Raw genomic sequence first — 17,273 nt, forward strand, 5'->3', positions numbered from 1 at the left:
TTCAGATTGCTAGAATATTGCAGGAGTGTCTCATAGACCCTTGCTAGACAGTGAGATGGGGTGGGGTTTGTTGTTGGTAAGTGCCTGTATTCCATTGTTCTATTGTTTCGGTCTGTCTTAAGATAAACTTATTATGGGATGTATATGTGGATTTTCCCACAGTGTATATCTCTTTGTGCCTGTGTTTGAATAAACAGTTTGAGTTCTATTTCACACCCTCAATCTAGAGTCCTGTCTCTTCTTGGGGGAATCTGCTACAAGGGATTGCTATGCTCTTCATACTCCCTTGGAAAATCACTAAGCTCTTGTAAGAGCTTGTTCCTGTTCCTGCTTCACTCTCTGGGGAAAGAGAGGTTCACCCACTGGAACCTTGTTGTAGGTCAAGGGTGGGTAGGAGACGGCGAGACCCAAACCAAGCTGCGGCGGTTCATGGGGTCTGAGGTGGGTATGGTGTCTGGTGGAGTGCTTGGAGCCCTCGGGAAGCACTAGGAGCATCCGTCAACGGAGGTATCCAGTCGGGGTGTCCGGATTCCGTTACAGACCTCAAGTCGCATCAAAGTTGAAACAAAGTAGTGCAGGGACTACTTTGAAGTCAAACATATATGAATTGTACTCATTGGAAATCATGGGGTATGACTTGTCATTTGAGATGTTCCTGTCTCAAAATCGCAGGACAAGTCACACAAGTGTGAAAGGGGCTTAACGGATATACAGTACAATAAATCGGATATATATAATTATACATGATCCTGCACAGGAGGGCTGCCCTGTAGCAGTATATCCGTTACGCCTATATATATATATATATTATATATATTTATTGTTTTGTTTTTTCAAAATTGTCGACTTTTTTTTTTTGTTTATAGTGCAAACAAAATAAAAAAAACCATCAGAGGTGATCAAATACCACCAAAAGAAAGCTCAGTTTACGCAGTGCTAACTAGAGTCTAGATTGTAAGCTCTAACGATCGGGAACCTCCGATTCCTCCTGTATTGGATTGTACTTGTAACGGTCTGCCCTAATATTGTAAAGCGCTGCGCAAAGTGTTGGCACTATATAAATCCTGTATAATAATGAAATAAAAAAGTCCCGCCTCTTTTTTTCTGCATTTTTCTTTTTTTTTTTTGTGCGAAGTGTGCTTTATTTTCTGGAACGTCGTGCTGGTTCTGCAGCCGACGCACATGGACAACCAGGCGACTTTTCCTGCGTTATACACCCAATTTTCAGAAACTCTGCATCATTTATACCAGGGACCAAAGGGGACCCCTCCACCACCCAGTCCACACACAGTGCTGGCACCACCCAGTCTACACACACACACACAGTGCTGGCACCACCCAGTCTACACACACACACACAGTGCTGGCACCAACCAGTCCACACATACACACAGTGCTGGCACCGACCAGTCCACACACACAGTGCTGGCACCACCCAGTCCTCACACACAGTGCTGGCACCAACCAGTCCACACACACACAGTGCTGGCACCAACCAGTGCACACACACAGTGCTGGCACCAACCAGTGCACACACACAGTGCTGGCACCAACCAGTCCACACACACACACAGTGCTGGCACCACCCAGTCCACACACACACAGTGCTGGCACCAACCAGTCCTCACACACACAGTGCTGGCACCAATCAGTCCACACACACACACAGTGCTGGCACCAACCAGTCCACACACACACAGTACTGGCACCACCCAGTCCTCACACACAGTGCTGGCACCACCCAGTCCACACACACAGTGCTGGCACCAACCAGTGCACACACACAGTGCTGGCACCAACCAGTCCACACACACAGTGCTGGCACCAACCAGTGCACACACACACAGTGCTGGCACCAATCAGTCCACACACACACAGTGCTGGCACCAACCAGTCCACACACACACAGTACTGGCACCACCCAGTCCTCACACACAGTGCTGGCACCACCCAGTCCACACACACAGTGCTGGCACCAACCAGTGCACACACACAGTGCTGGCACCAACCAGTCCACACACACAGTGCTGGCACCAACCAGTCCTCACACAGTGCTGGCACCACCCAGTCCTCACACACACAGTGCTGGCACCAACCAGTCCACACACACACACACACACAGTGCTGGCACCAATCAGTCCACACACACACAGTGCTGGCACCAACCAGTCCACACACACACAGTACTGGCACCACCCAGTCCTCACACACAGTGCTGGCACCACCCAGTCCACACACACAGTGCTGGCACCAACCAGTGCACACACACAGTGCTGGCACCAACCAGTGCACACACACAGTGCTGGCACCAACCAGTGCACACACACAGTGCTGGCACCAACCAGTGCACACACACAGTGCTGGCACCAACCAGTCCACACACACAGTGCTGGCACCAACCAGTCCTCACACAGTGCTGGCACCAACCAGTCCTCACACACACAGTGCTGGCACCAACCAGTCCTCACACACACACAGTGCTGGCACCAACCAGTCCTCACACAGTGCTGGCACCACCCAGTCCTCACACAGTGCTGGCACCACCCAGTCCTCACACACACAGTGCTGGCACCAACCAGTCCTCACACAGTGCTGGCACCAACCAGTCCACACACACAGTGCTGGCACCAACCAGTCCTCACACAGTGCTGGCACCACCCAGTCCTCACACACACAGTGCTGGCACCAACCAGTCCTCACACAGTGCTGGCACCAACCAGTCCACACACACACACACACACACACACAGTGCTGGCACCACCCAGTCCACACACACAGTGCTGACACCACCCAGTCCTCACACACAGTGCTGGCACCAACCAGTCCACACACACAGTGCTGGCACCAACCAGTGCACACACACACAGTGCTGGCACCAATCAGTCCACACACACACAGTGCTGGCACCACCCAGTCCTCACACACAGTGCTGGCACCACCCAGTCCTCACACACAGTGCTGGCACCACCCAGTCCTCACACACACAGTGCTGGCACCAACCAGTCCTCACACAGTGCTGGGCCCCCCTCCTCTCATAATAAGAAGACATTATTACCTCCTCCTCACTGGGAACACAACTCTCAGGTGGATTCCAACATCAATGGGGGTGTAATTTTTTTGTTACTTCTCCCCTTGTCTGTGATGTGTGAAGCCCCCACCCCCATTCCCTTCATAGCCCCTTCCTGTGGGAACTTATCTAACCAATCACCATGATTTGTGAAGGGAAAAAAAGCCACGACTACAACAAAATGGCTTCCAACCCCTGGTTCAGGAGACAGCTCTATTGCTTCATCTTTAAACAAGAATAATATGAATAATATTAAAATTCTGAGGAAAATTATTATTCTGAATAAAGATTTTGCACACCTAACTGTATTAATATTGCTAGAATCCTGCAACTGTTCGGTGATTTACACTACAAGAAAATGGCTGCTGCAGGGAAATGTAGTGAGATATAATTTGTGCTCTAGCGGAAGTGGGCGGACCCGTTTGCTACTATTGCAGAAGGAAGGTTTTCTTAGAGTTCGGCGCCATTTTCTTGAAGCCCCTGTGGAAGACACCCAGAACAATACCTAGAATTTGCAACAGCTGGAGGAGGAATGAGTGTGGAGAGTTGTGTTCAGGGAGGAGGAGGTAATATTGTCTTCTTATTATGAGAGAAAGGGGACCCAGCATTCTGTGTGGAGTGGATGGAGGGAGGGGAACATGTCACCCCCACTAATCTCCATCTTCCTGCAGTTCCTTGGCCCCCTTTATATTCCAGGCTGTGATTTCTGTATCCTTTCACCCCTATGGGTCCATAAATACACAGAAGGATCAGATTATTGCTGTCGATGGATCGGTGCGCCCATGTGACTCTCTCCAGGTGAATCAGGATTGGCCAGCCCCCGCTCGTTCCCTAAGCAGCCCAGCCCGATGTCCGCCAGTCACTCGCGATCGTCGGTTACACCGGGAGAAAGGCAGGCGGCTGATGTAAACAAAGCCGCCTGTCATTCTCCCCTGTGTAACAGCAGAGATCATACGGTCCTGCTATGTAGGACCGTATGTCTCTGTTGTTACATCACAAGCCACGCCCCTTTACAGTTAGAAGCACGCCCCTAGGGACACACTTAACCCCTCCCTCCCCAATAAAGTTAACCCCTTCCCTGCCAGTGTAATTATTACAGTACAGTGCATATATATAGCATTGATTACTGCAGTAATGTCACTGGTAACCCCAAAAGTGTCAAAAATGTCCGTCAGGGGTCCGATCTGTCCGCCGCAATGTCGCAGTCCCGCAAAAAAAATCGCAGATCTCCGCCATTACACGTTAAAAAAAAAAAACAATAAAAATGACAAAAATCTTTCCCTTAGTTAGTAAATGCGATAAGTTTTGCGCAAACCAATCAAAATTCGCTTATTGCGATTTTTTTTTTTTTTTTTACCAAACATATGTAGCAGAAAACAAATTGGCCGAAAATGTTAAAAAATTTAGATTTTTACATTTTTTTGGGGGGGGAATTTCATATAAAAAAATTTGAAAAATTTTGTTATTTTTGCAAAATTGTCGCTCTTTTTTTGTTTATAGCGCAAAAAGTAAAAATCGCAGAGGTGATCAAATACCACCAAAAGAAACCTCTGTTTGTGGGGGAAAAAAGGACATCAATTTGGTTTAGGTACAGCGTCGCACGACCGCGCAATTGTCCGTTAAAGTCACGCAGTGCTGAATCGCAAAATACCCCCTGGTCAGGAAGGGGGTAAAATCTTCCGGGGCTTAAGTGGTTAAATCCCCTTTCTTCCGCATTCCGATGCTTGGTTTGAACTTCAGCAAGTCGTCTTCACCACGTCTAGATGCCTAAATGCATTGAGTTGCTGCCATGTAATTGGCTGATTAGCAATTTGTGTTGCCAAGCAATTGAAGAGGTGTACCTAATAAAGTGACCGGTGGGTGTACTGGATGTATAACCTGGTGACCGACCATTGCCATGCTGAATAACGAGGTATACCAGGGACCAAAAGCAACCCCTCCCCCATTCAGTCCTCCTCTAAGTAGGATTCCGACATTAATGGAGACTCTACATTCATGGGGTGTCCTTTTCTTGGTACTTCTTGTCTGGTCTGTGATGTGCGGAACTCCCACCCCATTCTATTCATGGGAACTTGCCTAACCATTCACCACGATTTGTAAAAGAAAAAAAAAAAATCAGGACTACAACAAAATGGCCGCTAGCCCTTCTGTTCTAAGGACAACTCTATTGTTTCAGCTGTAAGCGAGGACAATAGGAATAATATAATTTGGAATAAATACATTATTCTGAAAGGTTATAATACTGTTTTGTTTTTTTAATCTGCAACTGTTGGATGATTTGAACTACAAGAAAATGGTTGCAAGGAAAAGGGGTTTGTCCTCTAGTGTATGAAGGCAGAAGTGGGCGGGGCCTGTTTATTATTGAAGCTCTAGTGCACAGCGCCATCTTCTTGTGGCCCAACGGAGGACACCTGGAACAGTAACCAGAATTGTCCTGTATAACAGCTGGTGGGGTTGATAGTCTGGAGAGTTGTGGAGGAGGAGGAGGTAATAATTGTCTTCTTATTATGAGAGAAGGGGGTCCCAGCACTCTGTGTGGACTGGGGGGGGAGGGGGGGCGGTTATGTCACCTCCACAAATTCTCATCTTTCTGCAGGTCCTTCTTCTTATACAGGATTTTTTTAGCGCCAACAGTTTGCACAGCGCTTTACAATATAAAGGGAGACCATGCAGCAACAATACAATTCAATACAAGAGGGCAGAGATTAGGGATAGACCGATATGGTTTTTTCAGGGCCGATACCGATATTTTGGTCACAACGTATCGGTATCGGCCAATATTTTGTACATTTAGAGTTTTGAAAAAATAAAGACAATTTTTGACACAAATCTGGTATTGAACATGTTAATTTTTGTTTAATGCTTAACGGCTGTCTTGCTGGCACCCTGTGGTGGGTGGCTGGCTGGCACCCTGTGGGGGATGATTGGCTTGCTGCCACCCTGTGGTGGATGGCTGGCTTGCTGGCACCCTGTGGTGGGTGGCTGGCTTGCTGGCACCCTGTGGTGAGTGGCTGGCTTGCTGGCACCCTGTGGTAGGTGGCTGGCACCCTGTGGTGGGTGGCTGGCACCCTGTGGTGAATGTCTGGCTTGCTGGCACCCTGTGGTGAATGGCTGGCTTGCTGGCACCCTGTGGTGGGTGGCTGGCACAGGGCCTATGGGTGGCTGGCTGGTACAGGGCCTGTGGGTGGCTGGCTGGTACAGGGCCTGTGGGTGGCTGGCTGGTACAGGGCCTGTGGGCGGCTGGCTGGTACAGTGCCTGTGGGCGGCTGGCTGATACAGGGCCTGTGGGTGGCTGGCTGGTACAGTGCCTGTGGCTGGCTGGTTGGTACAGGGCCTGTGGATGGCTGGCTGGCACCGGGCTGCCGTGGGTGGGTGTATGGCTGTGATACACTCCCGCGAGACTAGTCCCAACTCCAGACGAGGCTGTCCAAGGTGAGGGAGGCGACCTAAGAAGGCAGAATGACGTCACAATAATATTGGCCAATTCCGGGGGCCGATACCGATATATCGGGGAAAGTGCATATCGGCCCCCGATATATCGACCTTGCCAATAATCGGTCTACCCCTAGTAGAGATAGGCTCAGGCGTGTTCAGGATCCTAGTCCCGACCCACCTGCCCTATCCGGCCATGAAGCCGACACTGCATACTGTTAATCACAGGCAGTGAGACATTCCCCGGTCCGCAGCAGACCGGGAAATGCCTCAATGCCTGTAATTAGCGGTGTGCAGTGTCGGCTTCCTGAAGGGATCAGGCAGGTGGGTTCGGGACTAGGATCCCAAACACGGCTGAGACCATCTCTACAAGAGGGTGAGGTGGGCCCTGCTCCTTGGAGCTTACAATCTAATAGGGAGGGGCTGGTGGAACAAAAGGTAATAACTGTGAGGGATGAACTGATGAGGGAATTAGAAGATTTGGTTGTTAGCTGAAGGCAGGATAGACCTACCTGGAGAGATGAGTTTGCAGGGATTGCCGAAAAGTCGACAGAGTAGGAGATAACTGGATAGATTGGGGTAGTGAGTTCCAGGGGATGGGAGAGGCTCTGAAGAAGTCCTGGAGACTAACATTGGAGGAGGAGACAAGGAAGCTTGAGAGGAGGAGGTCTTGGGAGGAGCAGAGAGAACGGTTTGGGTCATATTTGGAGACATGTTTGGTGATGTAGCTCAGAGAGAAGGGACAAGGGAACTTGAGAGCAGGAGGTCTTGGGGGGAGCGGAAAGAATGGCTTGGGTGTTATTTGGGGACAAGATTGGTGATGTAGCTCGGGGAGAGGGGACAGGGGAGCTTGAGACTAGGTCTTGGGAGGAGCGTAGAGGACGGTTTGGGTGATATTTGGAAACAAGATTGGTAATGTAGCGAGAGGAGAGGGGACAAGGTAGCTTGAGAGCAGGAGTTCTTGGGGGGAGCGGAAAGAATGGCTTGGGTGATATTTGGGGACAAGATTGGTGATGAAGCTCGGAGAGAAGGGACAAGGGAACTTGAGAGCAGGAGGTCTTGGGAGGAGCTAAAAGAATGGCTTGGGTGTTATTTGGGGACAAGATTGGTGATGTTGCTCGGGGAAAGGGGACAGGGGAGCTTGAGAGCAGGAGGTCTTGGGAGGAGCGTAGAGGATGGTTTGGGTGATATTTGGAAACAAGATTGGTAATGTAGCGAGGGGAGAGGGGACAGGGGAGCTTGAGAGCAGGAGGTCTTGGGAGGAGCGTAGAGGACGGTTTGGGTGATATTTGGGGACAAGATTAGTGATGTAGCTCTGGGAGAGGGGAGCTTGAGAGCAGGTCTTGGGAGGAGCGTAGAGGACGGTTTGGGTGATATTTGGAAACAAGATTGGTAATGTAGCGAGGGGAGAGGGGACAGGGGAGCTCGAGAGCAGGTCTTGGGAGGAGCGTAGAGGACAGTTTGGATGATATTTGGGGACAAGATTGGTGATGTAGCTTGGGGAGAGGGGACAGGGGAGCTTGAGAGCAGAAGGTCTTGGGAAGAACCTAGAGGACGGTTTGGGTGATATTTGGAAACAAGATTGGTAATGTAGAGAGGGAACAAGGGAGCTTGAGAGCAGAAGGTCATGGGAGGAACGGAAAGAATGGCTTGGGTGTTATTTGGGGACAAGATTGGTGATGTAGCTCGGGGAAAGGGGACAGGGGAGCTTGAGAGCAGGTCTTGGGAGGAGCGTAGAGGACAGTTTGGATGATATTTGGGGACAAGATTGGTGATGTAGCTTGGGGAGAGGGGACAGGGGAGCTTGATAGCAGGAGGTCTTGGGAGGAGCGTAGAGGACGGTTTGAGTGATATTTGGATACATGATTGGTGATATAGCTCAGAGAGAAGGGACAAGGGAACTTGAGAGCAGGAGGTCTTGGGAGGAGCGGAAAGAATGGCTTGGGTGTTATTTGGGGACAAGATTGGTGACGTAGCTCGGGGAGAGGGGACAAGGGAGCTTGATAGCAGGAGGTATTGGGAGGAGTGTACAGGAGGGTTTGGGTGATATTTGGAGACATGATTGGTGATGTAGCTCTGAGAGAAGGGACAAGGGAGCTTGAGAGCAGGAGGTCTTGGGAGGAGCGGAAAGAATGGCTTGGGTGTTATTTGGGGACAAGATTGGTGATGTAGCTCGGGGAGAGGGGAGCTTGAGAGCAGGCCTTGGGAGGAGCGTAGAGGATGGTTTGGGTGATATTTGGAAACAAGATTGGTAATGTAGCGAGGGGAGAGGGGACAAGGGAGCTTGAGAGGAGGAGGTATTGGGAGGAGCGGAGAGGATGGTTTGGGTGATATTTGGAGACATGATTGGTGATGTAGCTCAGAGAGAAGGGACAAGGAAACTTGAGAGCAGGAGGTCTTCGGAGGAGCGGAAAGAATGGCTTGGGTGTTATTTGGGGACAACATTGGTGATGTAGCTCAGAGAGAAGGTACAAGGAAACTTGAGAGCAGGAGGTCTTAGGAGGAGCGGAAAGAATGGCTTGGGTGTTATTTGGGGACAAGATTGGTGATGTAGCTCGGGGAGAGGGGACAAGGGAGCTTGAGAGAAGAAGGTCTTGGGAGGAGCGGAGAGGATAGTTTGGGTGATATTTGGAGATAAGCTTGGTAATGTAGCTCGGGACAGAGTTGTAAATGGCTTTGTATGTTATTGTCAGTGTTTTGAATTTTATTCGTTGGGCAATGGGAAGCCAGTGGAGGGATTGGCAGAGAGGGGTGGGGGACACTGAACGGTTGATAAGGTGGATGAGTCTGTCAGCGACATTCATGATAGACTGAAGAGGGGAGAGCTTGCGGAGAGGTATGCCAATGAGGGGGGAGTTACAATAGTCAAGGCGAGAGATAACAAGGGGGTGAATAGGTTGCTTAGGGGTTTCAACGGTTGGGAAGGGTCGTAATTTGGAAATTTTTTACGGAGGTGAAGTCTGCAAAATTTGGACAGCTGAAAGGACAGGTCGGAGTCCAGAATTAAACCAACACCCTGGCATGAGGGGAGGGAGTGATGGTTGTATTATTGATCTTGAAGGAAATCCGGGAAGGAGGCAAGGGTTGGCTCCCTACATATGATTTCTGTATGCCTTGTAAAAATAGCATTATGGGAAGGAAAGCTGACCTCGCCAATAAACCCTATATGGTTCTGACTGCGATTACGCTAGGCAATCGGTTTATTGCTGTAGATGGATCAGTGCGCTTATGTGACACTTTGCAGGTGAATCAGGATTGGCCAGCTATTCTCAACATTTGCGTCTGAATCATTTGATTTTCTTGATCCACAGAGAAGCTCATTTGCCCATTACCAGCGAAGACCTGTTTGTATTTTCAAACACAAAAAAACTTGTATATTCCATAAAAGCCATCAAGGATATACATCAATTTTGTGTGCACCAACCTCCTTTGTAAACCCAGATATTGCCTTATAAAAGTAGCAGTGACATCACTGTGCGGCACATAGCTTGTGCAGAAAGCAGAGCTGTGGGAGGGACACAGCAGGCTCCACCCACTACAGGAGGGAGGTGGAGATAAGACCAGTCATCCTGCACAAGGAGAGGGAGCAGCAGTGACTGGTCTTTATTACAGGAAGTCTTGCACTGGATTATTGCACATATCTGGAGGAAATAAAGTACACCAAGCTTTAAGGAAGGATACACGTTATTCTTTCGATGATAATTGTTTAACCTGCAACTTTAAAAAATAATAAAATAATCTAAGCATTGGTGGACTTGTTCTTCACACTTCCTGATCCACCACTGGAACATCATGAAATACCTGGTTCTTCTGAAGATGGGGTACACAGGGCCATCCATTGTTCTCCATCTTATCTTCCACCATGATGGTTGACATGCTCCCCCCATCCAATCTACAATTCTGTGTCTGCACAAGGGTCTTGAGACAGCAAGTAAAGGATAAGATCGGAAGCCAAATAGTGCCTGCTGAACAAGGGTCTTGAGGGGGCGAGTAGAAGACAAGACTCTACACCTTATGTTGCCTACTGCATAAGGGTCTTGAGGGAGCGAGTAGAAGATAAGATCGGACGTGGCCCAGGGCCGGTGCTTCCACTAGGCAAACTAGGCAGCTGCCTAGGGCACATTGCCACCTAGGGGCGCAGCCAGGAGTTGGCAATCTCTCTCCATCATGAATGATTATTGTGAGCTGTGGGGAGAGTTGGCGGTAGGGGAGGAAGAAGGGACAGAGAAAGATGCCAGGTGTCTTGGGCAGTGGTGGAACTATCAGGCCTGGCTTTCCACTACTGTTGGAGGGGCCCCAAGAGGCAGGAATGGTGCCCACCAGAGTGCTGCCTGCATGATGATCCTCTTCAGCTGGAGCTGAACGGCCTTAACCCCAGGCAGGAAGTGACTCTCTGCACCGAGCTGGTCCCTGGGTGTTACATGGAGCGTCCCTGGTATGAAAGGGAATCGGGGTCACCAGGTGTGCCATGGGGAATCAGAGTCACCAGGTGTGACATGGAGGATACTGGTCCCTGGGTGTGCCATGAGGAATTGGGGTCCCTGGGTGTGCCATGGGGAATTGGGGTCCCCAAGTGTGACACGGAGGAACATCGGGGTCCCCAGGTGTGACATGGAGGAACATCAGGGTCCCCAACTGTGACATGGAAAAATATCAGGGTCTGACATAGAGGAACATTGGGGTCACTGAGTATGACAGCATGACATCGAGGAACATGGGGTTCCCTGAGTGTGACATGGAGGAACATCCGGGTCAGTGGGTATGACAGCATGACATGGAGGAATATTGGGGTCCAAGGGTGTGACATGGAAAAACATCAAAGTCCCTGGGTGTGACAAGGAGAGACATTAGGGTCCCCGGGTTTGACATGGAGGAACATGGGGGGGGTCACTGGGTATGAAAGCATAACATGGAGGAACCATCAGATCAGGGTCAATGGGGATGACATAGAGGAGTATTTAACCCCTTCCCTTTTTTTTTTTTTTTTTGGGGGGGGGGGCGCAAGTAGCTGGTCTTGCCTAGGGCGTAAAATAGTCTAGCACCGGCCCTGCGGACGCCTTATGGTGTCTGCTGCACAAGGGTCTTGGGACAGCAAGTAGAAGATAAGACTGGATGACTTATGGTGCCTACTGCATAAGGGTCTTGAGGGAGCGAGTAAAACATAAGACTCAATGCATTATGGTGCCTACTGCGCAAGGGTCTTGAGAGAGCAAGCAGAAGATAAGATCGGAGGCCAAATGGTGCCTGCTGAACAAGGGTCTTGAGGGAGCGAGTAGAAGACAAGACTCCATGCCTTATTGTGTCTGTTGAACAAGGATCTTGAAGGAGCGAGTAGAAGATAAGCCCGGACAACTTATGGTGCCTACTGCACAAGGGTCTTGAGAGAGCAAGTAGAAGATAATATCAAAGGCCTTATGGTGCCTACTGCAAAAGGATCTCGAGGGAGCGAGTAAAAGATAAGACTGGATGACTTATGGTTCCTGCTGCACAAGGGTCTTGAGGGAGCGAGTAGAAGATAAGACTGGATGCCTTATGGTGCCTCTTGCACAAGGTCAACACGACATCCATTAAATTGGCCAGCTGTAGGAAAACCATAGCTAGGAGGATAGCAGAGATGTATAGTAACTAAGTAGAAATACTTCACTACTGTACTTAAGTACGGAAAGGCGGTATCTGTACTTTCCTAGAGTAGAATTTTTTTCTCCTACTTCCACTTTTACTTCACTACATTTTTTCAATGATTTCAATACTTCTACTCCGATATTTTTTTTTTGTGCTGCATAGTTACTCGTTACAATTATAAAAATTACCACTGCCAGAACAGTAGATGGAAGGATTCATGAAGCTCAAAACATGTGTATTATCAGCGCATATGAAAATAAAAGCTACTGTATGTATAAATAAAAGCTGCATTTGAAATAATAAAAAACAATATGATGTTCAAACTATTGACTTCTTTCTTTAATAACTACATAACACAGTACTTGTACTTTTACTTTCAGTACTTGAGTAGCAAAAAAAAAACTACTTGTAATACTTAACTACAAAAAATGTTGAATACTTTAGTACTTCTACTCAAGTCACTTTTTGATCGAGCACTTCCACTTCTACTCAAGTCACTTTTTGATCGAGCACTTCCACTTCTACTCAAGTCACTTTTTGATCGAGCGCTTCCACTTCTACTCAAGTCACTTTTTGATCGAGCACTTCCACTTCTACTCAAGTCACTTTTTGATCGAGCACTTCCACTTCTACTCAAGTCACTTTTTGATCGAGCACTTCCGCTTCTACTCAAGTATGGGTTTCGAGTACTTTATACAACTCTGGAGGATAGTGATACGAGATGAAGGCTTTCTCCTCACCCCCATCACATAACTTGCCTAGGTCACCAAGGTTTTTCACCTTTAGTCTTTGCTGTCTCTCATTATTTTTATTTTACATCATTTTGTTTTAAATGTTTAATATTTATTTAATGCAGCTTGATCTTTCTAAACCAGTAGTACTGTATTCTTTTTAGATTCTAACCCAGACATTTAGAGCAGTGAGCGTCATAAGAAGTACATGAGGATGTCGTGATGGAGAACCGGCCTCCCCTCCCATCACGAGGTAAGTGGAGACTTTCATTGCTTGTAAGAGCTCATTCAAATATGCAGCCATCCCTCCTAAAAGTGATCCGGTGTATATTGCTTTTCAGAGGGTGTTTGACAGACGGTGAGAAGGTGATATGTTTTAACCCTCAAAATGCAACCTATTGCAGTCACTTAAATCGGGTGCGTTCAGCGGTGGTAACGCCCGCCGAATGTGTTAAAAAAAAAAAGGGCGCGAATGCCTAGTGCATTATCCACAGCACTTTATTAAAGGAAAAAAAATGAGGGTATAAGTTTAATGATTGAAGCGTTGTAAAAACCAAGAGCTGGGGGGCTGTCCAATGGTGGAGCTCCTCTAGTTCAGATGGATGTCCTGTGACCAGCCAGCGCATTTCGAGGGACAATCCCCCTTCATCAGAGAGGTTTGCTCTGATGAAGGAGGATTGTCCTCCAAAATGTTTCAGGTGGTCACAGGACATCAAAAAAGAACAAAAAAGGGCGCACCGACCTAGCGCATTATCCTCAATATAAGGCTTTATTAAATAATATAAAAATGGCTACTCACAGACGTAGATGTAAGTAAGGCGTATCAAGCTGAATTGCTCGAGAGTCCGTGTTTAGTCCATATAATTGTCCATGATGAGATGACTGACGCGTTTCGAGGCCTAGCCTCTTCCTCAGAGTCACTCGAAACGCGTCAGTCATCTCATCATGGACAATTATATGGACTAAACACGGACTCTCGAGCAATTCAGCTTGATACGCCTTACTTACATCTACGTCTGTGAGTAGCCATTTTTATGTTATTTAATAAAGCCTTATATTGAGGATAATGCGCTAGGTCGGTGCGCCCTTTTTTGTTCTTTTTTGCTTCTAGTACCGGTGGACTACCCCAGTCCGTTAAGGGCAGCAAGACTTGAGCCATCTGAGAAGCCAGTTGTCAATCCCCCGAAGTGTGTGGTCGAGGGGTCTGGATACCAAGCGCAGGAGAAGGGTGGTTACACCTTATTGTTTTTTGGAGCGGTCACAGGACATCCTTCTAAACTAGGGAAACTCCACCATTGGCCAGATTCTTGGTTTATGTACAACGCATCAAACATTTAACGTTTATACCCTAATTTTTTCCTTTAATAAAGTGCTGTGGATAATGCACTAGGCATTCGCGCCCGTGTTCCTTTAGCACATTATATAGAGCTCAGTGGTAACCTGCCTAAAATGCATGTACAACTCACTGCCCCAATGTGAACCAGCCCTATGGAAAGGTGGATCTATGACGAAGTATGTTCAGCCCCACGCCATTGGGGTTGTTTGGTGGAGGTAAATCAGATCACTATGACACAGGTCTTTTATACCTCCAGTTTTCTTTTTTTTACTATTATACTATTTTGGTGATATTTTTTTTAAAAATGTGTCGGAGCCAACGTGACATATCAGAAGTATCGTAAATAGAAACCTTGTGAATTAGGTGCACATTAAGCCAAGAATGGAAGTGTAGAATGGCTTTTTCGAAATTGGTGCGGGACCCTTTTTTTTTTTTTTTTCAAACTGTAGTACCACCAGAAATCTGCCGCAGACACTGTATTCAATCACTGCAATGTGTTTCCTACAGATGGATTCAGTAACAGAGAGATGTCCCCGTCCTCTGTATTCCCAGGACTCCACACAGGAACATCAGGAGATCCCTCAGGAGGAACAGGTAGATGAAATTAAGAATAATGTTTCTACAGTATATGATTGTTGAGGAGGTCTAATAAATCTAAGAGTATGCATTATTTAACATTGTTCTTCAGGGTGAAAATGTGCTTAAAGTGGAAGTTAAAGAGAATGTAGAAGGGTCGTATGTGGAGGGCGATGATCCATGTAAGGAGGCGGAGATCCCTCAAGAGATCAGCACAGGTGAGTAATAAAAAGTAAATCCAGAGAAGAGTCCAAGATTCTCCTTGTTTGGTCACTACAACAATCTCTTCTTCCCCCCCCCCTCCTCTGACAGTAGACAGTAATGGGGGGACAGTTTTGACTCAGTGTGGGGGGGGGGGTCAGGAGCCATCAGCCTCTATGAAACTCCGGCTCTCCTCCTCACATCATGTCATTGTGTGTTACCAGCCAAGAGACGTGACCAGGAGTATCAGAAAACCAGAGCATCAGCAGAGCTGGGGGTTACTACTGAGCGGGGGATCAGCAGAGCTGGGGGTTACTACTGAGCGGAGGATCAGCAGAGCTGGGGGTTACTACTGAGCGGGGGATCAGCAGAGCTGGGGGTTACGTGACCAGTCTCCCCCCCACACACACTCTCTCTGGGGTCTCTCCTACATCTCAGTACAGGGGGCTTCACTCTCATCTTTATTCACAGACACCAGAACCCCTCAGAGAGACGTCAAAGCTGAGGAGGAGGAAGAAGGCCATGCAAGGATTAAAGAGGAGGAAAGCCCTATAGAGATCAACACAGGTGGGTTATAAATCAGCCAGTAGGCTGCAGCCACTGATCAGTGTATTCTGATCCCCGCTGTCAAAATACAATGTCTCAAAGGGAAGGATTCCTCTATCTGCCTCAACTGTATGGATTGAGAATCATTTTATTTTTTTTATTTTTTTCGATCAGTCCGCTGGCTGTCAAAAACAAGTCATCTATGGCAAGCCTTAAAGCTGTTGTATCCTACAGTAAATATCCCCTAAACGGTGCACATTTCGAAGATATTTACGGTACCTATAGGTAAGCCTTATTATAGGCTTACCTATAGGTATAAATAATGAATGGAAGTTTACTTCCTCTTTAACCACTTTACCACCGGAGGATTTTGCTGTCTTCCGTCCAGGCCACTTTTTGCGATTCGGCGCTGTGCGACTTCAACTGACAATTGCGCGGTCGTGCGACGCCGTACCCAAACGAAATTTACGTCCTTTTTTTCCCACAAACAGAGCTTTCTTTTGGTGGTATTTGATCACCTGTGCGATTTTTACTTTTTGCGCTATAAACAAAAAAAGAGCGTTTATTTTGAAAAAATAACTATTTTTAACATTTTTTTATATGAAATTCCCCCCAAAAAAAGATGTAAAAACCAATTTTTTAAAAAATTTTTGGCCAATTTGTTTTCTGCTACCTATGTTTGGTAAAAAAAAATCGCAATAAGCGTATTTTGATTGGTTTGCGCAAAAGTTATTGCGTTTACTAACAAAGGGAAAGATTTCTGTCATTTTTGGTGTTTTTTTTTTTAACGCGTAATGGCGGCGATCTGCGATTTTTTTTTTTTGCGGGACTGCGACATTGCGGCGGACAGATAGGACCCTTGACTGACATTTTTGACACTTTTGGGGGTACCAGTGACATTACTGCAGTAATCAGTGCTATAAATATGCACTGTTACTGTAAAAATGACACTGGCAGGGAAGGGGTTCATTTTATTGGAGAGGGAGGGGTTAATGTATGCCTGGTGCTTACTGACGTGTAGGGGGGGAGGTGACTGAGTGAGTCATGGACAGATCGGATGTCCAGCTATGCTGAACCCTGCAATCTGTCACTGCCTGTCACTATGGAGATCCGCCCGCTGTGTTTACACACAGCGGGCGGATCTCCAGACTCGATCCCCGACGATCGGGTAAGAACAGCGGCGATCGCCGCTGCTCCTCCCCTGGCCCGACTCCCGCTGTGAATGAAAACAGCGGGAGCGAGCCTCCGGCGGCGCGCAAGCGCCGCCCAGAAGGGGGAGTGTCTGACGACGTTAATACTACGTCGTCAGACGATAACGAGCCACTCTGCCGCAGTAGTATTACTGTGAGCAGACGTAAAGTGGTTAATTGATGAGTCTTTATGATTGAAGGCACGCCCTTGCTCCCCAGGGGTAGCCCAAATTCCAAGGAGCAGGCTTTAGAAAGGTCAGCAGTCTCTCTATAGCGGTCCAACACCCCCGTCCCCCTGCTCATCACTTTTACGGCACTGCAACTGGCAGACAGAAAGGGGTAGATTTGCTAAAACTGGAGCAGCTCTGCATAGAAACCAATCAGCTTTTATTGTCAAAGCTTAACTGAAGAGGCCGAAGTCAGAAGCTGATTGGTTTCTATGCAGAGCTACACCAGGTTTTGCACTCTCCAGTTTTAGTAAATCAGCCCCATAGTGTTGCTGATTGCAGTGCTGTATTTGTGACGAGGCAATGGGGATGTGTCGGACCTTTGGATAGAGACTGGTGTTCTCA

The 17,273-nt window shown here is 47.8% G+C and overlaps 1 protein-coding gene across 1 annotated transcript in view; it reads left to right on the forward strand.

Annotated features, from left to right (window-relative positions):
- LOC309564368 (uncharacterized protein) overlaps positions 1-17,273 on the forward strand; it is a 770,106-nt gene that overhangs the window by 598,494 nt on the left and 154,339 nt on the right. The window contains exon 8 of the mRNA XM_082268995.1: positions 15,437-15,532. Within this exon, the coding sequence (XP_082125121.1) occupies positions 15,437-15,532 (96 nt within the window). The remainder of the gene's footprint in view (positions 1-15,436; positions 15,533-17,273) is intronic.

The sequence above is a fragment of the Pelophylax lessonae genome (genome assembly GCF_965119305.1).
Source record: "Pelophylax lessonae genome assembly, chromosome: 9".
NCBI classification, from domain to species: domain Eukaryota; kingdom Metazoa; phylum Chordata; class Amphibia; order Anura; family Ranidae; genus Pelophylax; species Pelophylax lessonae.